The sequence below is a fragment of the Electrophorus electricus genome, chromosome 17 (assembly GCF_041902795.1).
Source record: "Electrophorus electricus isolate QZ-2024a chromosome 17, ASM4190279v1, whole genome shotgun sequence".
In the NCBI taxonomy this organism is placed as follows: domain Eukaryota; kingdom Metazoa; phylum Chordata; class Actinopteri; order Gymnotiformes; family Gymnotidae; genus Electrophorus; species Electrophorus electricus.
In genome coordinates this window covers 20,423,551-20,446,464 of record NC_137513.1, presented here as the reverse complement: position 1 = coordinate 20,446,464, position 22,914 = coordinate 20,423,551, and the positions used below count along the sequence as shown (strand labels likewise).

Genomic DNA, 22,914 nt, shown 5'->3' with positions numbered 1-22,914 from the left:
ATTGGAACATGGAAGGTTTTGCAGTTACACGTGCGGTTTTGTTAATCCAGCTACGTTCAGTGGATCCAGCGGCAGAAGGTGAGGCCTGGGAGCAAGATGGAGGCGCTGCAAAAATACATCCAGCGCAGAGATGTGAAGGAGATCGCCGTCCGCAGACGAGCTCTGTGACTGCCTGTCCGTCGGTGCCTGCTCGGGCACCAGCACCCCATCTTTCAGGTGTGTGTGTGTGTGTGTGTGTGTGTGGATGACCGAGTCATTGAGTGCCTTTGAATGTGACTCCTTTCTGGTGACTGAAATTGCTCCTTGTGTCTGTACGCAGGTGTCTCCAGCCGTCAGAGTTCCACAACCAGCAGCTCCGCATTGGAAAGCTCCGGGGCGTGGCTGACGTCAGAAGGGTCCTGTGTTCGGCTGCTGGCCGTGGAACTCACACGGCTGGAGATGGAACAATAGCCTTCCGATGCCGACCTGCTGGCTGTGTCCATGGAACTGGAGACTGAAGGTGAGTTGTCCTTCTGAATGGACTGAGTGAACTATACAAGTATAAAATTAAAGGTCTGTCTTGTTGTTTGTCCTGACTGTAACTTGTTTTGTTGTGATGCATTGTAATGCAGCTATAATGGGAAGGACATGGAAGCAGTGAGGTAGGTGATGCGAGATGGTGGTGATAGGTCTCTATTTCACCCTGCACGGTCATTAATTCATTCTTCACTTAATCATTAAATCACTAAATGCATGTTAAGCGGTGCTCTTCATGTTTGCTGGCTAAAACTGTGTCATCTTCATTTCATCTGCTTATTAAATTAACGTAGCTGCACATGACGACATAGATTTGCTTGACGCTGCTGTCGTCATCATCGTCGACGGGTGGGTTTGGGAGCGGCTCACACTTCAGTAGCACTCAATGCTTTTAGGCTTCAGTAGCATTAGATACTTTCAGGCTTCTTGGATGTCAGTCGTCCCTGCAGGCTGACGTGCACCAGTTATGTGATGTTAAGTGACATCTTTTGCCCTTTTCTAAGCTCATTAATGCGTGTTGTTCCAGCTCCCTCTTCCTCTGCTCCGGAGGTCCCTGCCCCACCCCAGCCGCTCCCTGCCGACGGCTGAACCGGAAAAGCATCCTTCGCAAACGCAGCCAGTGCTCACTCCTGAGGTGAGTAGCACCACCCCGCTTCTGGTGCTTTTGTGGTAGGTTGAGGAAAACGGCAAGCCCGTATTCACGATGCGTCTGTTTGTTCGTTTAAGGTGCTTCTGCCCGAGGGCTGGAAGCAGACACTGCCCAGAGAGCAGCATCAGTGGGTCAGCAGAGAGCAGTCCGGGACGCCGGCACTGACAAAGAATCTCCGTGTGTGGGCTGGTCGCCTCCTGGACCCCGGCTGGACATATTGGAGCAGCTGGACCCCATCCATCGGGAGAAGTTCCCAGTGGTCCTGAGTTGAACTGAGGTGTCAGTTATGTTTTTCAGTTAAGATAAAATGCATCAAACATACTAAAACTAAAACAGATAATTAAATACATACCATAATTTTTATAATATAATATAATTTATTTAAAAGGTTGCTTAGACACTTCCCACATGCGTTTGTGTAAGCTTGCACGCATGCATGCGTGGAATGTTGCACACATACACATGGATGCTACTGTTTGTGCATGCAATGTCATCCTTTTAACACGAAAAAAAAATAATTCACTTACACAGGATCTTGCATCGCCTTCTTTTGTGGGTCTCAAACTAACAGAGAAAATGTGTGAAGGGGAAAAAAAGAAAAAAAAAACATTTGCGCGTGTAGCAGGAAGCAAAGAATGACAGCGATGGTTGCAGCAGTTGGTCAGGTTTATGTTCAGCAACGTTGTGTGACCAAAGAATGAGGTCAGCTGACTCCTTGAATACACTGAACGACCAGGTTATTCCATCAATGGATTTTTTTCTTCCCTGATGGCATGGGTATATTCCAAAATGACAATGCCAGGATTCATCAGGCTCAAATTGTGAAAAAGTGGTTCAGGGAGCATGAGACATCATTTTCACACATGGATTGGCCACCAGAGTCCAGACCTGAACCCCACTGAGAATCTTTGGAATGTGCTGCAGAAGACTATTTTGCACAGTGGTCCAAATCTTCCATCATCAATACAAGATCTTCGGGAAAAATTAATGCAACTCTGGACAGAAATAAATGTGAAATTGCAGAAGCTAGTGGAAACGATGCCGCAGCAAATGTGTGCCGTGATCAAAGCTAAAGGCGGTCCAACGAAATATTAGAGTGTGAGCTTTTTTTTTTTGGCCAGGCAGTGCATTAGACGAAGATAACACAAGTAAACACAAATTGCAGTTTTCAAATGAAGGTTTTTATTAAGGGAAAAACAAAAATCCAAACCTACATGGCCCTGTGTGAAAAAGTGATTGATCTGTGGTCTGACGAGACAAAAGTTGAACTTTTTAGAAGGTATATGCCCCATTACATCTGGCGTAAAAGTAACACAGCATTTCAGAAAACAAACATCATACCAACAGTAAAATGTGGTGGTAGCGTGATGGTCTGGGGCTGTTTTGCAACTTCAGGACCTGTAAGACTTGCTGTGGTAAATGGAACCATGAATTCTGCTGTCTACCAAAAAATTCTGAAGGAGAATGTCTGGCCATCTGTTCGTGGCCTCAAGCTGAAGCACACTTGGGTTCTGCAGCAGGACACTGATCCAAAACACACCAGCAAGTCCACCTCTGAATGGCTTAAGAAAAACAAAATGACTTTGGAGTGGCCTAGTCAAAGTCCTGACCTGAATCCGATTGAAATGCTGTGGCATGACCTTAAAAAGGTGGTTCATGCTTGAAAACCCAACAATATGGCTGAATTAGAACAATTCTGCAAAGAAGTTATCGCAAACGATTGATTGCAGTTGTTGCTGCTAAGGGTGACCCAGCCAGTTATTGGGTTTAGGGGGCAATCACTTTTTCACACATGGCCACGTAGGTTTGGATTTTTTTTTTCCTTAATAATAATAATAATAAAAACTACATTTTGTGTTTACTTGTATTATCTTTGTCTAGTGTTTACATTTGTTTGATGATCTGAAACATTTAAGTGACAAACATGCAAAAAAATAAGCTCAGGAAGGGGGCAAACACTTTTTCATGCCACTGTAAGACCAGTGTATTCACTGTGTCTGTCATTGCAAAGACTCATCTGCTTGCCTTATGTGTCTGAGCATTTATATTTTTTGATTGCTATTTTGGTTATTGGACTCTTATGCCTTTATTTTGATTTACTCTTTGCCAGTGCCCTGTTGGATTTGTTTGCCTGTTATCTGGATTTTACCTTTGCTCGTATTTCAACTATGTCTTTGGATTGCTCCTCTTCATTATTAAAATCAGTTTACCTGCGTTTGTCTTTCACCACACCTGACAGAATTACATGGAGACTGAGGAAATGACAAGGAAGTAATTTCTGACCAGGACCAGGATATGAGGAGGGAATGGGTTTTTAGCCAAGGGAACTTAATATGACTTCATGCAAGAAGGGTGCATGACTGAAAAAGCCAATTAGTCCTGTATGTGTGACACCCACTGAAGCCACAGTGGGAACTGGAGACTGTTTGTTCCATCACCTACTGGATGAGTATTGTTACGGAAAGATGTGTGTGTGTGTGTGTGTGTGTGTTCCAGGTTTACTGCCAGGATTTCCCCCCGTTTGGGACTTTGCCCCATTCCTCGATGGGTTTTTGAGACACTGCTCCTATTTAATGGTCCCTCCCACAAGAGAGGAAGAGAAGCGAGAAGGGAGTTAGTTTTGTTTGTTTTGTTTGGCTTGATTTGAACTTTTGTATGACTTTTGTGTATAAGCTAGTTTCCCCCATTTTTGGACTTCATCTTTGGCTTCACCCCTCCTGGTTCGGTAGTTGGTGTGTGTGTGTGTGTGTGTGTGTGTGTGTGTGTGTGTGTGTGTGTGTGTGTGTGTGTGTGTGTGTGTGTGTGTGTGTGTGTGTGTGTGTGTGTGTGTGTGTACACATATATAGATTGTATAAAGAGTGTAAATATTGTTTGTTTAGTACTTTGGTGTTGCACACTGGTGGTAGGGATTGACTGCCATTTTTGTTGGGTGTGGGTTTTGCCTCTGTTTGTCAGGTAGTTAGGAAAGTGTTGTATGTTTCTTGTGTTGTTTGAGTTAGTTAGTGTGTAGTTTTATTTCATTAGTGTGGGTTTGGTTTATTATTTTGACCTGGGTCACTCCTGAAGATATTTGCTAACTGTCACGATCAGTCCCTTCCATGTTCCGTGTTTTCTATGTCTTGTGTTTGTTCCGTTCCATAGTTTCGTTTTTGTTCTCAAAGTGATTGCGTACACCTCTCCCTCATTTCTAGTTCATGTATTTAAACCCTGCTGTGTGCCTTGGTCGTTGCTGTTCATTGTTTGTTTGGAGGTTTGACTGTTTGTTTTGCTGTTTCATGGTTTATTGTTTGAATTAATGTTTGGTTGTTTCTTTGTGCTCCATGTCTTTGTGTTTATCTTAGCCTTCGTGTTCCCTAGCCTTAGTTCCTACCCTGTTTCCCTAGTTTGCCTTTGTGTGTTTTTGTTTTGTAATGTATCCCAGTACAAATTTCTGATACACGAAGTAAGCGTCTGTACACATATTTATGTGCACGATGTTAGTATATTTTCTCATCTTCACCAGGAATATATTTTTCTGTGTGTGTGATCATGCAAACACAGCACAGGTGGAAGTTCTCCTTTTATTTCACTGGTAGTTCTTCTTTTGTTTTCAGGGGGTATTTTCTTATGCTAGGCAAATACTTATTGTCATTTGGAGTCTGTGATGCCATCTGTTAACAGCTGGATTTACCTATAAGGTAATTTGTTTTTCATGGTTTTTAATTGTACATTGTAGGCTGTTCATTATTTTTCAGCATGCTGACACATATTCTTATTGAAACACCTTCAACAATCCCACAAATGTATTTTGAAATTTCATAATTTAGCAGGACAGTTGTAATAGTAACATACAGTTGATTATTACTAAGCATTATATTTTATGTTGAATATTTTTTTAATATATATAATATATCTTAGATTACATTAAGAGAAAGCAGCAATTAACAGAAAAAGTTAGAAAGCATTTGACATTTTTGCAGTAATATAGGCAGCTGTATGAATATTTTTTTTGCATAAATATGCATCCTTTTCATTAAAAAAAAATTAAGAATAAATTAAACAATTTCATAAATATATTCAATTTTGAAATTAACCCTATCAAATGTAAAAGGATATTTATTGTTATTACAATTTAGTGCTATACGTTTCTGCAAGAATAGGTTTCAGTTCCACTAGAATTGTTACACCACAAAGCTTATGCATAGAGAATGAGTCACTTGCAGCTGTGATGTGCCAAAGTGAAGAATTGATGTTTCCTGATCACATCAGAGGTTCTAAGAACCAAAGCCAAAATAGTTACAAATGCAAACGTCTCATGTTCCACAAGCAGCATATCACACTGAGGGCTATAAACGATGGATACTGTCTGGAGAATTTTCTACCTGCTTGGTATGTACAGCATGTCATTCATTTAAAAAACAAGTAAAAGAGAGACTATTAAACTATTAAATTGTTACTTAACAACAACAATAATAATAATAATAATAATAATTGACTATGATCTGGTTTCTTCCCTCAGTCACACTGTGTCTAAACATTGCCTTAACAAATAAAATAACTATACAAGAGGAAGCTGCAACAAAACAGGAGGGCTTATGTGTCACAATCAACTGTACACATGATTTTCAGGAAATGAAATATATGCTCTGGTTTAAGGATGCTATTTGGAATGGGGAAAAGTTTGAGGGGACCATTGTATACAGTAACAAACCAGATCAACCTCAGGCTTCTGAGTATTCTGGAAGAGTGGAATTCCTTTCTCAGGACCAGGGTTCCTGCAGTTTAAGGATTAATCATTTGCAAAAGAATGACAGCGGTGCATATCAGTTCAGGCTCATAGATCAAGGATACAGGTACATGAGTAAAATGAATATGAGTCTGACAGTGAAGGGTAAGTTTTGTGATGTTTTATGCATATTTGTTAGGGGAGTGGATTGGGAATTTATTAGGGTCTTCATGTTAGATTTTGATAGGTTTGTTGGATTTGAGGGGGTTTGTTGTGCTGTGTTGGCCCTCTAGACAATCCCTGCAAGATCGACCTTAAGTCATCTGGACCAGTCAAGGAACATGATACTGTGACATTGCGCTGCTCAACATCAAAGCAGTGTGGATTTGCACCTGAATGGGACCCGTCCAGCATAAATGCACCAATTTCCGTCACAGATGATAAACATATCAGTGAGCTGAAGTTGAACGTGAGCTGGTTGGACAATGGGAGAACGTTATCATGTCATCTAGCGAAAAGCAAAGATGGCTGTCTGGCCCGGAATGTCACTCTGGCAGTGGAATGTGGGTATAGATGGAAACAGAATTAGAAATAATTTATGCATTTAATTTATACTGTATAAATATATACTTCTTTACATTCAGAAATTTTGTTCATTTACAAATCAGGGTTAGCACTGTACAAACACGTTACACCAGTTTGTAATGTGTAACAAATAAGAGAGTTAGTAGACTCTGTGCACACAGTGAGTTTAGTGAGGTGATTTTCAGGACATTAGCTGCTGATGATTGATAGCTGTGTGCGGCATCCCTAGAACATAAACAAAGAAGTGAAGGACAAAGCATTAGTAACTTAATACAATGAGCAGAGCCCTTTGTTTCTTAGGCATCTCCAAAGCAGGTCATGATATTTTTTATTAATTCCAATGCAAATCGCCACGGCATTCTGTATGTCCCAGATAACAGATTATCAACCTATCTATAATTGTTTTTGGATTATCTCTCTTCATTGTCCTTGTCATTTTAGGATATGTTCCGGGCTTTCCTATAATAAGATTCCCAAAGTTAAAAAAAAAAAAAATAGGGATTCTGTAATTGCAATAGTAATAGAAAGTTCCTAAATACTGTATTTTCTAAACTGAAATAAGATTTTAGACTTTGTATGATTCTGTAATGTCCACCCTTGAGTGGCAAACTGCGATAGAAAACATTTTTCAGGGGTACTGTTTTTTTTCTTTTTATTCATTTATTTATCTAGATGCACCCAAAGATACAAAAGTAGATGTAAAATCTAAGGATGTGAAAGAGGGAGAAAGTGTCACCATCTCCTGCTCAAGCAAAGCCAACCCAAACGCTGCCTTCACATGGTTTAAAGTCAATCAAAGCGAACCCTTCCTATCTTCAGATATGTTCACCTTGGACAGTGCAAAACAAATCCACAGTGGAATATACTACTGTCAAGCCAACAACAAATACGGGAAGGAAGATTCACAAACATTTGCAATCAATGTTACTTGTAAGTCCTGGTACCTTAAAAAATAATCGAGAATTAATGTATTAAGAATAATACACTGGGAAAAAAAAGTATTGTAAATTGAACTAAGCCAGAAATTAAATTGTGGACATTGAAGCAAGACTGCAAAAATGACACCATTTTACTTTTCAGATGCTCCTAAAGAAGTCCAGGCCAAGTTAGAACCTGCTGATGTCAAAGTGGGGGACAGCCTTACACTGAAATGCCTGGTACACGACAGCAATCCATCAGTCATGCCGGGGTCCTTCAGGTGGTATAAAGATGGCAGCGACACTGCGAACTACAGTAATACACTCTTCATCCAAAACGTAGAGAAAAAGCATAAAGGATGGTACCATTGTCAGGCCAAAAATTATGTAGGGGTAGCAGACTCCAACAAAATTGAAGTATCTGTAAAGTGTAAGTACTGTACTATATTTTTGACAAAAAATAGTTTTCACTTTAATACTAACATTCCTTATATGTAAGATTAAATATTTTACTGTAATCTTGAATGTTGAAAATAACTTTCTGTTAGGATCATAAATACAAATGTTGTAGAAACAGGAGTATCAGTCTTCTGTGCATGGGCCCTATACCATGGAGATGTTTCCAACCTACAAAATAAATTAATTGGTGTTATCAGATTTCTTGGAATACACATTTTTCAAAATCTGTCTGTTGTTCTCTCTACAGATCGTCCACAAGACACTTACATTGATGGCAAAGTCACAGTGAAGCTGCACTTATCCCTAAATCTCACCTGTGTATCTGATGCCAATCCTGAGCCTAGCGATTACTCCTGGTTCCATAAGCCAGAGCATGGGAAAAATTATGTTGAACGTTCACGCACTCTCCGGGAGTATCTGGTTGAGAACGTGACCATTCAAGATGCTGGATGGTATATGTGCAGCCCCAGAAATGTAATTGGTATGGGATCAAACTCCACAGCGTTCAGACTTAAAGTTCTCTGTAAGTTCTTCATTTTTGCTTTACATTTTCAGTGAATTTGTTCAGTACTACTTAAAACCATGTAAGGTGGGGTGTAAATATGTGAGATATTTCTTGTTTTCCAAATTTTTCCAAGTTGATTTAGGTATGATTCATGTTTTGGCCCTTTCCGATTCATGCATTTTAAATGTTCAACTCAATCATTTCTTGGTCTTAAAGAGAATACACCAAAAAAAACAAAAAAAGAACACTAACAAATAGCTGAAGGGTGAAAGCTTCTCTGATTAAATATGCAACTAAGCCTATATGGCTACTTTTTATTCCCTATATAGTACACTATAGGCAAACAAATACAATAAAATTTGATCAGAACTGTTTAGAAAGAACATGACGGTGTGAAAAAGCCCATGCCACCATGGGCTATAGATAGATAGAGAGGTAGATAGTCTACTTGCACCATTTCAATAATTTAAGACTATGAAAAACTTACATCCAGTACAAACATTTCACTGAAACAATATATATGTGTATATATATTTTTTGTTTGTTTGTTTATTTTTTATTTGTGTGTGTGTGTGTGTGTGTGTGTGTGTGTTTCTCCTAATCTCTTGTCCCAACATTTATTTCATAGATGCCCCAAAATTACCTAAACTGACAATGGCAAAAGTCTTAAACGAGTATGAATTGCTTACTGTTAGTTGCACTGTAGAAAGCTCTCCAGTGGCAAACATCACGCTAAATCTCACAAACCCAGGAAATAAACCTGTAGAGCTGGTCAGGAACCAGAGTAACACTCTCAAGTTCTTTGTTAATGCATCCAAGTCAACAGCAGGTCAATACACCTGCACAGCGCAAAACACAGAGGGAGAAAACTCCATAACAGAGCAACTGAAGGTTTTGTGTAAGTAAAACGTTCTCTTACTTATCATATGGTGAAAGTTATAAATATAGCCAAAATAAGATATAATGAAAGCATTGTTAATGGAAAAAAAAAATATTAAGGATGCACAATGAAAATTAACATGTATAGCTAAATCATGAAAGTGAAAAAGTTGAATGACCCATCCTAAATTGGCAGATCTGCCTCATCTTTTCAGATGCCCCTAAAAATGTACATGTGCAAACCCAACCTGGGCAAGAGCTGAAGGAGGGAAATCATCTGATGCTCTCTTGTGAAGCCCATTCGGAGCCCAGCGTGTCCTCGTACACATGGGAAAAATTATCTGAGGCACATAGAGAGACAGCCGGACAGGGAAAGACACTAACTATACATCCACTCAATGCATCACACTCTGGGGATTACATCTGCATTGCCAGAAATAACCTTGGCATTAATCAGTCCGCACCAGTTCATATCAGAGTCAAGTGTACGTATACTTTCATATAATGTTAGCTCTTGTACTAATGGAAAATGGCACAATTTGCAGAAGACATAGATAGATGACTGTAAAGCATATGAACTCAGGTCACTGAAGTTTCATGTTAACATCAGTCTCTGTCAACTTCAATACTGTGGCACAAAGTAGAGTACTATATTGGTGGCTAAACATAAAGTCTGATTAAAGACATGGTTATACACTGAATAATACAATTTTGGAAGTTTTAGCTTCTAATTTTGTTTGGGGCGGGGGGCATAGTCAGTCAATAGGAGCAATCACACAGCCTGCACAACTTGTGTGAGGGAGTGAGGTAAACACCAGATTCATGAGGTACCTCACATGTACAAATACAAATCTGAAAGAACCATGATTCAGAAAAGTGAGCTGCAGGATTCATTTAATAGTTCTCTCTTTATTATTGTCTTATTATGATTACATATTATGTACCAGATCAAAGGTGGTTTCTTCCCTTAAAAGATATTCATCATATAAAACGTTTGTTTTTCCTCAGATCGCCCATCCACAAAAATAATCCATAACATCACATACATGTCATCTATGTGGGCGCAGACCCTTCCAGTGCATCTGACATGTAGTGTGCAGTGTGACCCACCAGCCACATCTTACGCTTGGTACAGGCTGGAAGACAACACAACAGCCTTGTCTACACATCAGAACTACACGGTTCACCCTCAAAGCCCAGGAATCTACTACTGTTCTGCAAAAAACGACATAGGCATGGGGACTTCGGAAAGAGTCGAGCTGTTTCTTAACCGTGCGTATATATTACATTCAAATCTGTTAATACATTGACAATAAATTGGTAGGAGAATTTATATGAAAAAAAAGATAATGTAACAGAAGTTGCAAGCAGAAAATAAAAAAGTAATTCTTTGTGTAAAAATTGCTAAATCCTTTAAAGTTTTTGCTTGTGCTGGTGTACAGCTCTTTTAAAGCTCTTTCAGGTGCTGATTCCTGTATTTTCCATCTGCTTTGTGATTGCTGGCGTGTTTCTGCTGTGTAGGTATGAACTTCTCTGCTGTACAAAATTCTGCCAAATATTACAATAAACATATAATAATATTGAAACATTTATAAAGGCATGTGGCACAGTATATTAAAAAAGGAAACATTTCTGCTGACAGTAAAAATTTAGACCCCTAATTTTCAGTTCCACAGATTTTATTTACAAATGTGTGCATTTGTGTTTGAAATAGAATACAAATAAATATCTATAAATAAAAATAATAATATTTGCCTACAGAAGACTATAAATCTGCCTGAAAAATATATAAATACAATTTTTCCCACTTTAATATTTAAATTATTGTTTTATATATGTTCATTTTTCTTTCATTTCACAGATTCCTCTTGAGAAAAAGAGCTTCTGAACAAGATGATAATAGTTCATTTTTCTTCTCAGAAACCCTGTCACGATCTTCTACAGTAGCAAACTTCCTCTCATTGGTTAATTTCCCTCTATTTATCTCAAGACTTAACAATTTGTTTATGACGAAATTCATCACGGAACTCAAAACGTTTGTTTTTGTTTTTAGTTATTGCATTGATGTTAGCCTTAATTCAGAGCAATTACTTTCATCAGTTGTGTGGGAATGTCTAGACAAGAAATAAAGAGAGTCAAAGACTATGTAGATTAACAAGCTAAGTTCTGTGCAGATCTCACAAAACAACAATAGGGAGAACTTGATGATGGAAAGAGAAGTGTCATCTCAACTCAGAGACCATCAGTCACTGGCTACTGCACTACATGGTTCACCCAGCAGGGATACCACAGTCGCAATGTTAGTGAATCCTGATCCATGTACACGTGCAGAAGCAGGAGTGCCAAACACATTTATAACACCTTTAGAATGCCTGATTTGCTCTTGTTTGTTTTATGGTTACTTTCTCACAGTCACACAGTGTATGATTTTGCACAGTTGCCACAAACCATGCAGGTAGGAAAACTGTTTAGACCTTTTTTCATTTTTTATATCCCATAACAAGAAGCATGATTTGCTCCCACAAACAAGGTCATGCTGTGCTAACGTATCCAATTTCACGGACTTCACAGAAGGGGCTTCCAAGCACAGAGGGCATTCCAACCACCACCTCTACTAACTTTGCAACCTTGCAGTTCAAGAATAAAAGTAATCCGAATAAAAGGTAATTTCATGTGAAATTAAATATTAGCAAGATGTAAATACTAGCAAGTAACCAACATACTTTATGTTCATTGCCTAATGCTGTGTCCTGTAATGAATCATCTTACAAGTGGTGTACTTGTATAAGTAGTTTTTGTTTGGTTGGGGGGTGTTTGTTCATTTGTTTTTTAAATATTTATATTTGCTATACGGTACTATAAGAATTTTATTCTAAAGTTTGTAAAAACTCAACAAAGACATTGTTTTAAAAATAAAATAACTGGAAAAACTAACAGACTAAACTAATAATGAAGCTTTGTGCCAGACATATACTTACTTTAAACAAAAATGTTTACACAGAATTATTTCTATCCTAGTGAACCCAACACAGACAGTGGACCGGTCTACGCTGTGGTTTCCAAAGATATGCAAAACACAAAGGTAAATTAATCTCAAAACGCATACTACAGATCATGGCGCTTTTAAATCAACACATCCTAAATACACGCAATTCAACACATATTACATTAAAAAACAAGTAAGCCGCCGGTTAATCGAGTTTTAACATTATCACAGCTGGACAATGTCAGATCATTGGCAGCTCTGTAGATTTGGATTTGGTTTGGGTATCAGTTAGGCATAATCCATGGAAACATTTCGGAGAAAAGTCACTTCAGAGTGTGTCTGTCTTTCAGACTGCAGAAAGTGATAGTGGCGATTATGAAAACATATCTGGTGCTAATGCACAAAAGCCTGCTGCTACATACATGAACTGGGATTCTGACACTAGCGAGGAGGAAGAGGAAGAGGACAAAGTACAATACTCCACGGTCGTCTTCACCGAAACACCGCGTCCTAACGCGAAGCAATTTACACCGAAGTCCACTCAAAGCAATTCCAGTTCTGATGAGGAAGTCAGAACCGAATACTCGCAGGTCAAATGATTCCTCAATATCAGTTAAAAACGCAGCCGAGTCATCCGCTTAGGTATTGATGAAGGAAATGTGAGGATATGTGGGGTGATAGAATTTTTTCATGTGCTACTTTTTTCCCCTTTTTTACTCAGCTTTTACCTGTTTTGTGTGAAGTTTTTAATGGCGATATTGTGTAAACATTGCCCCACTGCAAATAAGCACGCCCGATGTAGATCATATTAGTTTTGTGTGTGTGTGCATTTTACAAGATGCTGATATGGAAGATTTCAGTAATTGTATATACAGTTCGTGTTTGACTTTATTATGTCATCATGTAATCCATTAAAAAACATTTTAACCAGAAAATAAAGTTTTACAAAAAGCAAGCTACACTGGGTATATATCGTTTGTGTCACGGTGCGTGGCGTGCGGCAGTAAACAAAGCAGTCCAGTGAAACCAGAAATACTACGGACGCAGCACCGAGGGTGGACACCTAGACTAGACAGAAAAGGACATTATACACACAGGGAAACGAATGCGGGGGAGTCGAGGCAGGCAATGATCATGAAAGCAAATGAAGTGTTTGGGCCGGGGAGTGAGGCAGGGCTGGGAGACCAAAAAGAAACAACAGAAGTATTTGCGTCGGGAGGAGCGACACATACGATGGGACACCGCTGCAGTTTGTCTGCTAAAATATAAGAAATGACATGATATGATAGTTTGTAGAACCAACTTTTATGGAAGCATAATTTTCTGTATGACTGTCATTCTGGAGGAAGGTTGGCCCACTGTCCTAATGGGCTTCAAATTGTCTGGAAATGGCTTTATAACCCTTCCCAGATTAACGGACAGAACATTTGCTTCTCTAAGACCTTTGCTAACACGCTGCCATTGTGTTAACACGCACCTGAATGCTCCAGATCAGCAAACCACCAAACCACCACTGCTTTTATAGCAGTGGTCATACTTATTTATCAGTTAATCAATTGCATTTGATTAGCTGCGCTTGGCTGACACTTGCCCTCTTAACTCCTCTGGTAGCAGTGAGGATGTGCTTAATGTTTCACACACTGCTGCATTTTGGCCTAGCTTTTGTTAAACAATGATGCAGTGTAATGTCATGCGTTGCTGTTCATCTAAGGTTATGTACTAAATTATAAGAACTGTGAGGACCAGATTTTTTTTTCCATCGTGTTCTGATATATACATAAAACTATGGAATTCATGGTTCTTTGTTTTTCACATGACTATATAACTGTTAAAGATGGCATGTTATTTCTTCGTTGTGGATGTCAGTTCCTAGCAGTTATCTGGGTATTTCAGATTTTCTTTCATAATTTCTGGGAACATTATGTTCCCCTCTCAGATTAAAACAAGCCAACTGACTAACCATTTTTGCAATGTCACCTTTCCACAACTGCACGCTAACCATTACTGGTGCCATGATGCGAGTAACAAAGCATTTTGGAGACAGTACCCTGTGGTTGGCAGGGCACATTGGAGGCAGTACCCTCTTCTCGGCAGGGTACGTGAGAGGCAGGTACTCAGGGTACTCAGGTCACCAGGGCATCCCGATCCAGACAAAATGTTGTGGGGTGTTTTTAATTTAAGGCTGGCTGGGAAAGGACATTGTATAGCCTCAGATTTGTCAGCTATTGAGAATTTCACAGCTATTCCAGTCTTTGTATTAGCCAAGCAGTCAATTATATTAGTCAGACAGGTAGGAGTATATTTGAGGGATCAGTGTGTATGGAAATGCATGTACCCATGCAAATGGAACTGGAGGCCACATTGCCTGATGGGCACAGGCCTTTTCCCCACCTTCGTACTGCTCACCCTTTCTCTACGCCTCTGCAGGATTAATTTATGCTGACATTCCACGCTGTGGATCCCAGGAGTATGATGAGCACACCAGTATCTGTTGCTCAGGGAAGCTGTACAAGTAGAAATCCAGCCTTACACAAGTAAGTTTTACCAAGTTTTTCTTTCTGGAGGAATGTGGTGTGGAAATGGGTACGGTACAGTTGGTACAGCAGAGGAGGTCCAAGGTGGAGCCACCTTTTCTCTTTTTTTTCCTTTCCCCCTTTAAAATATTCTTAAGATTCTGCGTTGCTCTCATGTACTGCTCTCTTGCCTTCGGGTTACTGCGTTCTGTGTGGTCAGCAGTGTTGTGGTTCAAAAGTGTACCAGCTGTGGCAAGAGGGAACACTGTGTTGTGACGAAGTGCTGCATCGTGACCAGCCGGCAGGGTCGGTGTGCGTTGGGAAAGCCGTGTACTCTCCACACCATTACACAGTGTGCCAGAGACAAATACACCTGCCTGCAGGTCAGCAATGCTGTGGAAGGGACCCCTTCGACCCTGCAGATCTGCTGCAGTGGATTCAGGTTGTATTATCTTACCAAATGTCAGTGTTAGGGGTTAGAAGGAAAAGCAGGCTCAGCCCACTGCAGCGTTGGCAGGGTAGGTTCCGCTACAGGTTGTACTGCTCTGGGTTTACCTGCTGTTCCTTGTGTACTCACTAATCCTGCAATGTGTGATAAATGTTCAGTGCTAAATCTAGGCTTCTGCACATTCCAGTGTGCTGAATGGGTTTTATCTTTGCATACCCAGACACAGAAGGCTAGTGGAGGTTGTAGTCTGCTGTGGTTCTGACGCATACATTCCCAGCAGCCGTGGCCACAAGTGCTGCTCCGGTCACCTCCATGACCTCTCAGGGCTGGAGGACCAATCAGAGGCTGAGTGCTGTGGTCCTCTCCTGCTCAAGAAACACCAGCGCTGCTGCTACTCCACAGAGAAAACCCTGGTTTATGAGGCTCAAGCGGGCCATTCCTGCTGTGGACACTGGCACTACAACATGTCCTTTTGGAGGTGCTGTGCTGGGAAACTCACCCCAATGACAAATGTTTCTCAAGAATTGGGAGGAGGTATTGGGACATACTCAATATTTTCATGATTAGACACACAAACCTAGTTCAAGGGCAGTGTATGAGTGAAAAATCAATAAAGAAATAAAGCAAATGTATGGAATGTCAGAATAAATGAGAGACTGTATTCTCACTAAAGGGTACATGTTTACATTAAGTGTTTGTTTTTAAGATCGCAGCCACTACTCCTGTCTTTATCCATGTGCTTCAAATTAAAAGTACAGAAGAATTATTGGTGATCATTAAATTACTATAACATTATAATCTTCCTCCTTACAATCTTCTTACACTCTTCCTGCAGAGTTCAGTCTTCGACCTCTAACGGATCACAATGCCTCTGCTCTTTGCAGTAAACCAGGTAATGCCTTTATCTTTGGTTGCAAGGTTCTAGAAGGTTCCTTAGATCTAGTCCTTTTTGCACTTCCACCTCAATGTTGTTGACTCACATTCCTGTTGTCACTCAACCCATTATTCATCCTACAGGCCAGTGGCCACATTACATTTCCTAAACGTAAATTGTGATGAGCTGATGCTGGTGGACTCCAGTCAAAGCTAATTATCCCTCTATTAATATAGATGGCTTCGCACTAGAACTCTCCATCATGGTTTGAAACCTTGCAATTGGTTTTTCCTCCACCTTCTACTTTCAGTCACATATATGCTCAGCAATCCAATCAGCTGTCACATCTCTGAAGGGACAGAGAGTGAACAGTGCCAGAGGTGAGACATGTTTTTGTAACAGAAAACCAAAGCAAGGCACAGGCAGGCAACAAGAAAACGAGGCAGATGTGAGGTCTTCAACTGAGAAACTCCTGAAGTAGGTTAATGCGAACTAGGGCATGATATCAGCCTTTTCTCACCTTTACAATATTACCATTTTTTTGTGTTTTTTTGTTTGTTTGTTTGGGTTTTTTTTGGTTGTTTTTTTTGTTTTTTAATTCAGGAACACTAGTCCCTGCATTCATTAACTCAATTAAATTAAAATTCATTTGAAAAGCACTTTTTACAACAGGCATTTTCACAACGCAGCTTCACAGAAATGGCTGTCCTAGTGCCCAGTGAGCGAGCCTAAGGCGTCAGTGGCAAGGTCCTGGGGCGTATGATGAAGAATCCCTGACAGGAAACAAGACTCAAAGGGGGACCGTATCCTCCTCTGGTCGACACTGGGGAACACAATGAAAAACAAAATGAGCTGAAGTATCAAATTATCAACAAGGAGGGATGACTTAGGAGCAGATAGTGATTTAGGAATGAAAGCAATGCTAATGATTAGTCGGACTGAGCAGTGGACAATAAAGGACTGAGGTCAGAGGCCCACAGTGGTTAGCGGGAGGGAGTAAGACTAGGGATTATCCATTCCTTCCACACTAACGCACGCACTGAGAAACCTCTAACACTAGCCTTCGTAAATACCATTGTGTCATTCAAATCAAAACTTAAGACCCTGTATTCATAGGGGTGTGTTCTAATTCCATTTAATCACTCCCCTAGCCACTTTTTCTAAGACATGCCTGTTCGTCTGTTCCTGTCTTCCTTTTCTAATGCGTCTATCTCTCCATATATGGTCTTCGTGCGTCCTGATTGATATTGACATATCTATTATTACTCAATCCAAATGATTAATGTTTATGCTGTGCATGTCTTTTAAAGCAGCCTTTGTTGTTTAAAAGGTGTATAACAACTTTAGAAAGTCAAGTTGTGTATAAGCAGCTGCAGAAAATACACAAATGAAAGTTACTTAAATATTGGCAGATGATTTTTTTTTGTGTGTGTGTGTATGTGTGTGTGTGTGTTTTAAGTATTATTGGGAACAGTGGAGAGCACAGCAGTAAAACAGAACCAAACAAACTGTATGTGGATCCCCCTGCAAGCGGCGGGCCGTACCACGTGACTAATGGGGGGAGGAGCAGTCCATAACAATTCCTTTTGTTATTTTCACTGGTTATTTTGATTTTACAGTGCCTTGTTTTTTGGAAACATCACATAAAGTAGAATTTTTCAATTGAAAAAAATTGGCCAGTTAGTGGTCTGGCTCTCTAGCCCACCGTCCAGAAGTTCACTGCGTAGATCCTTTTGTAGGTTTTACACAAGATGGGCATGCGGGTCATGATATCAGCAGTAGAAAACACAGGACCAGATTTTTTAAGAAGCATGTGAAACCTCCCTCAGTGTTGAAATATTCTCTCATTCTGCTGACGGTGGATTTGACTGGCTGCAAAATGAGAGAAGAATAAATAATTGCACCTTCTTCTCTTTGACATAAAAAACATTTTTCCATTCATGGAAACAATGAGTTAGTAAGTCTCTGAGAGTGGCTAATTTGCATAACCTGCCTTAATTTAGCACTGCCACTCCTTAAAATGTATATTCAAGAAGTCATAGGCACTAAAGCCTGCTGCCTAGTGGCAACTTCGTCTCCTGGTGTAAAAAGGTTTCTTTGCACCTGTGATTGATTTTGTGCATGTAAAATGCATTATCCCAGCAAAATGATCACTAATTCTGACCGTTAGTTAGCAAATAGGAGACTGAGAAAAAGCACCATCAAGTTTGGTCTTTCAGGTGAATGAGCTGGAATCGATTACTGGATGGATGAGAATTTTGTGAGCGGGAGGTCACATACCAGGAACTTGTATGAATGAACTGATGGGACAGTTTAGTTGGAACAAACTGGTCATGCCTAGTTGGTCTATCTTGCCACATTTGACATTGAATATCAGTGTATCATTAGGATATACTGTGATGTCTGAGGCAAGGATAATGGCAGGGTCAAAGGTGTCTGAGGACAGAGTCTATTCTCAGCATCACTTCAAACAGGAAGATAGATTAAGGGATCTTCTAAGTGGGATACATCCTGAGTTGTAGGGAGTCAGTGAGGCAGAAGGCAAGGTTAATTTCTTTCTATTCCTGTAATGAGTAGGGTGACCTGTGGATAATTATTGGACAAGAGACATGACCTGTTGAGTTTAGTGACAAATTTGTTTCAGCCAAGTAAACACTTAAAGTGGAAGAATAATTATAAAATACGGAATTGGTGTGGATTAGAAGTGCAGAGGCTATAATGAGGTTACCTAACCAAAACAGGATGTGGTGAGGTATCTGCCAATGGTGCACAGGACTGGTATGTGGAAGGGTGTTGCACTACCCTTATAGCCACAAGCAGGTTGGGTGGCAACACAAATTCTCTCTTTCAGCTCACACTAAACAAATGCCAGTGAAGTGATCTGGAAGTGATGTAGTAGTGAAGTGACCCTGGTCTTAGGAGGGCTGTGGATCTTAGAATATCTTCTTGGATGAAAAAACATCCTACAGATTTATCTTGCAGAAGGAGGTGAAATAACATGGAACAAAGATAAGTACTCATGGGTAGAAATATGGATATCAATACAATGCATCTCAATGAAGAATGCGTCTACAGAATATTTGGAAAGAGGTGCAAAGCTGTAATTCATTCTGTCTGATTTTCACTCATAGTTGCTTTTTCAACTCTTCAGATTGTTTTAAAGTGGTCTAATTTACACCACTGAACCTGGGAAATTTTGTCTTTAGAAATGTGCAAATTGGGGCTAACTGGGAATAGAAGTGTCATTATATCTTGTTGTTTCATGTCTCTAGGACTTTTATTATGCTAGGCTGATTCCAATATTTATGGGGATTTCTGATTATGAAAACTATAAAAAGTAACCACTGTATACTGTTGTATTTTCACTTAATGGTTTTGTGACTCTGTGCCATCTGATTTGTTCGTGTTAGTGATACTGCGAGACGAACTTGGGCTTTACTGGCTGTTGAGACACACCAGCATACAGGTGTTTGGGTTTTTTAAGAAGGCTTTCCAGTGTAGATAGCTGGAGCCTTTTTCTTTGTCTCTCTTCACCACAGGTTCATTTTTCAGGCCCTGTGGGGGCTTTTTCAAGCACCATGGGGGCTGTGCTGGTGGCTTTTCTGGGGTGCGTTAACCATTAATTGTTGGCTCACATTAGAAGCATTTTTGTGGTTTGTAAATTGTGTTTAAATAGCTTGTCGCCTCCCTCAATTGTTTGTTATGAACCAGCTTGAGAGTGGTCCATAAAAGTTTTATTTAAAAATACATTGAGTGGTTGCTTACAATGCTAACAAAATGTTTGTGAAACCATTACAGTTACTTAGATTTTTGGAAATATTCATAAAAATATCTAGTCACAATATGTAAAACACAATCTGCTTCAACTTTGAGTTAACTGAACTTCAAATAATATAGACAGGAACACAAAAAGAATAAGCTATGTAACTTTAGCATAAGAATAATGTGTGATAGCTGTAAGGGTTTTGTTACTTGACTTGCTGCGATCTACAGCTGCAGCATGTCTGAAGCTCTAGGCTACAGACACGTGTGATTGTAAGATAGATATAGTTTTGTCACTTAATGACTTTATCACCCAGAATAATCTAGACATGCTTCCTCTCAAGTACATTTAGGAGATACTTATTGGGTATTTGCGTCTGACCTGCTCGTTTTGAAGCATATCAAACAAAAAAAATATTTTCTGCTCTGAATGACTTAAAGTAAAATGCAAATTAAAATCAAAAGGAATAAATCTGAAGTCTTAAGTAAGAGTTTCACATATTTGACAAAAAAGAGCAATATTTTTAGAATATTTTTAGGCATCACTTCTGTTTTTTTTGTACACATTGGTGTCTTCCTGTTCAGCTGTTCCCCCAACAGGGGTAGTATACTGTAATACAAAATAACCTTACCAACCAAAATTAATTTTAATAATAATAACAATTAAAAAACAAACATAAATGTTGAAATAAAATACAAATTCAGTAAGGGCAGATTTTAAAATCACCATTTAAAAAATGGTGAAATGAAAATAAAATTGGTGAAATAAAAACTAAATCTAATATACAAATCAATACAATCAAAACAAACAAATCAACAACTGAATGAGGAACTAATCGGTAAGTTAAATAAAAAGACTAGTGAAAGTAATATAAAACAGCTATATAGAGAGATATTTACTTCTCAATCTTGCTGTGTGTGCAAAGGGAATTAGTGAAAACTGAATGAATAGGTCATATTTCTTTGGCTGTTGAATTAAAACAATCAAAGTCACTGATTTCACCTTTAAATGAAAATCCAGAACTACCTCATCCTTTAAAGAAAGACCCCTGGACTACGATCCCTGTCCTCTAGCTCTACCCATATCTGGCTCTCTAGCCCACCGTCCAGAAGGGAGGCTACACCATATTCCACTCTGCTCTCTAGCCCACCCTCCACTCCCTCCAGCAGGGAGGCCACACCCTGGTCCACTCCGCTCTGCAAGCCTTCGTCCTCCTCGCCTTCTCCCTGTCTCTTCAGCTGTATCTCTGCGTATTCTGTCTCTTCACTCTGTGTCTTCTGGGCCTCTCCACCACTGTTCTGTATAAGTGAATAGTTGATACAGGCATAATCCACTTCTTTGTCTCCTACCTCTTCTGCCATCTTGGCCCCTTCTGAAGTTGTGTTTGTGTCCTCTTCAGCAGTCTGTCCTCGAAGATGGGCTTGTTCATCTACTCCTGTGACATCTTCCTGCATTAATTTAGGACAAAGATGTTAAATAAACCTTTTAGACTTCTCAGGATGTCACAAAGATTCATTCCTTTTAAAGCAATCGCAGCGTTACTATAGGACACATCATGGAATGCAACCATTTAATTTATGCATCACAAGTATTTGGAAGGTGATTTTGAAACTCAGGTTATTTTATATGTTGCCTTAATATACTGTATATTAGGTATATGATAGAGGAATGAAGTTAAGAATTGAAGGACTCATTTTCAGGGTCCTTCTTGCAGTTATAGAAGTAATGTTAAAGGGGTCCATGAAACTGAATAATAAATGATAAGAACTTACTTGACTATATTGACTTTTTATGGACTCTGGGTGAAGGTCTTCAAAAATTTCTTCTCTAAAAACATTATGACATAGGAACAAAGCCACACCTGCTCGTTGGATTTCTTTACCATTTTCTACATTTTACACAAACTGTGAAAATATCAAACATTGAAATAAAAAGTGACCATGCTGCATTAAACAAATATTTTTTGCCCCCCTTCTCTTTGGAAATCAATTCGTATATACACTGACAACTTTCACTATTTATATTTGTCTTAAAAACAAAATCAAGAATGAACCTTTAGATTGAAATGCCTGTAGGCTATGAAAAATATACATTCAGTCAGGTGTGTCCAAAGGTTTGTTATTGTATAAACTGACTAGTCACTGACTAGTTACTATGTGTATAACATAAAACCTTGAAAAGCTATATGATTCATCATAAAATCACACTTTTTTATAGCTCAGCTATCAGAGAAAGTCAGTTATACTGTACCTGATCCACAGGGCCACAACACAGAGTAGAACACAAATGAGGCATAAGCTAGTCACAACCATTAAACATATGATGACTGTCCTTCTGTTGTTATTGTTCGGACCTTTAAAAGAAAAAGAAGCATTTATATTCTAAGAGGCATTTTAAACATTTACTAGTGTCAAAGATTCTTTGTGAACAAATGAAACTTTTGTGAACAGTGAAAACCGAGTATGACTACACAAACAGTATAAGCTTAGGTTTATTTAGTCATCTGTTAACCATTAGTCAGTGGTTCTACAACGTACAATGGTTGTACACTCCTGTACAGTGTTTTGCCAGGTCACAGTCTTTTTCTATTAGATTCCTGGAATTGGTTGAACTTGGTAGCTTCTTCATTTCTCTTTTTAAGGAATATTATAAAGTGGAGGCATCTTGTTTCTCTTCCACTGAAGTATCTCATATTTTCTTTTTTTTTGCTTTGATGGTTTTGCTTTGTCTGCTTTTTTGAGTCAAGCATCATGGTGTATCTGAACAGATATTACTGGTACCAAGGTTACAGCATGCAAATAAATCACTCATTCACTTTTAGTTTGATTAAAGTGTGTTGCAGTCAGTTCAAAATCACTTGTTCATAAAAGATTTATATTTAAAAAATTCAGTGTTTACTTATTTTCATTCTAGGATAAAATCTGTTTATTTAAATCAATGGTAAAGTGCTAGAAGATCTGTACTTTGAAGCATTTATTTGAGTTTGCAAATCTTTGAGATGTTTGTTGTTTCTAACGAATCTATATTTCTGAGTGGCTCTTCTTTAATTCCATGTAGTAAATTTGACTACGCATAAACAGACTCAAACACTAACATGTCTGTAAGATTGACATGG

General features: G+C 39.2%; 3 protein-coding genes across 14 annotated transcripts in view; 2 read left to right on the top strand and 1 right to left on the bottom strand.

Moving 5' to 3' along the window:
• The first annotated feature begins 320 nt into the window (after window positions 1–320).
• si:dkey-24p1.1 (B-cell receptor CD22) lies at window positions 321–14,941 on the top strand. 10 transcript variants are annotated; one of them, XM_035533893.2, is made up of 22 exons: window positions 321–499; window positions 612–641; window positions 1,043–1,150; window positions 1,243–1,442; window positions 3,662–3,778; window positions 4,759–4,842; window positions 5,475–5,533; window positions 5,664–6,035; window positions 6,164–6,433; window positions 7,128–7,385; window positions 7,536–7,802; window positions 8,079–8,354; window positions 8,965–9,234; window positions 9,431–9,700; window positions 10,224–10,487; window positions 10,658–10,736; window positions 11,077–11,179; window positions 11,390–11,514; window positions 11,628–11,670; window positions 11,787–11,878; window positions 12,234–12,297; window positions 12,552–13,160. In XM_035533893.2, the coding sequence occupies exons 7-22, from the start codon at window positions 5,500–5,502 to the stop codon at window positions 12,798–12,800; spliced, it is 3,036 nt and encodes a 1,011-aa protein (XP_035389786.1). In that variant the 5' UTR covers window positions 321–499; window positions 612–641; window positions 1,043–1,150; window positions 1,243–1,442; window positions 3,662–3,778; window positions 4,759–4,842; window positions 5,475–5,499; the 3' UTR covers window positions 12,801–13,160. The 10 variants fall into 10 exon arrangements, with proteins under 10 accessions (XP_035389786.1, XP_081555826.1, XP_081555827.1 ...); XM_081699700.1 differs by having other exon boundaries at window positions 1,243–1,461; XM_081699701.1 differs by lacking the exon at window positions 3,662–3,778.
• Window positions 14,648–22,914, top strand: part of LOC113587132 (uncharacterized) — a 14,584-nt gene continuing 6,317 nt past the window's right edge. Inside the window, exons 1-5 of one of the 3 annotated variants that reach the window (XM_081699707.1) lie at window positions 14,648–14,735; window positions 14,935–15,156; window positions 15,383–15,696; window positions 15,998–16,054; window positions 16,347–20,077. In XM_081699707.1, the coding sequence (XP_081555833.1) occupies window positions 14,671–14,735; window positions 14,935–15,156; window positions 15,383–15,696; window positions 15,998–16,054; window positions 16,347–16,420 (732 nt within the window). In that variant the 5' untranslated portion in view covers window positions 14,648–14,670 and the 3' untranslated portion in view covers window positions 16,421–20,077. Of the gene's footprint in view, window positions 14,736–14,934; window positions 15,157–15,382; window positions 15,697–15,997; window positions 20,078–22,914 lie in introns of those variants that run through there. The other 2 variants (XM_081699708.1, XM_081699706.1) reach the window with 2 other exon arrangements.
• LOC145651871 (uncharacterized) overlaps window positions 20,834–22,914 on the bottom strand; it is a 4,049-nt gene continuing 1,968 nt past the window's right edge. The window contains exons 4-6 of the mRNA XM_081700436.1: window positions 22,050–22,152; window positions 21,572–21,626; window positions 20,834–21,247 (exon numbers count right to left, since the gene is read on the bottom strand). Coding sequence (XP_081556562.1) covers window positions 20,834–21,247; window positions 21,572–21,626; window positions 22,050–22,152 — 572 coding nt within the window. The remainder of the gene's footprint in view (window positions 21,248–21,571; window positions 21,627–22,049; window positions 22,153–22,914) is intronic.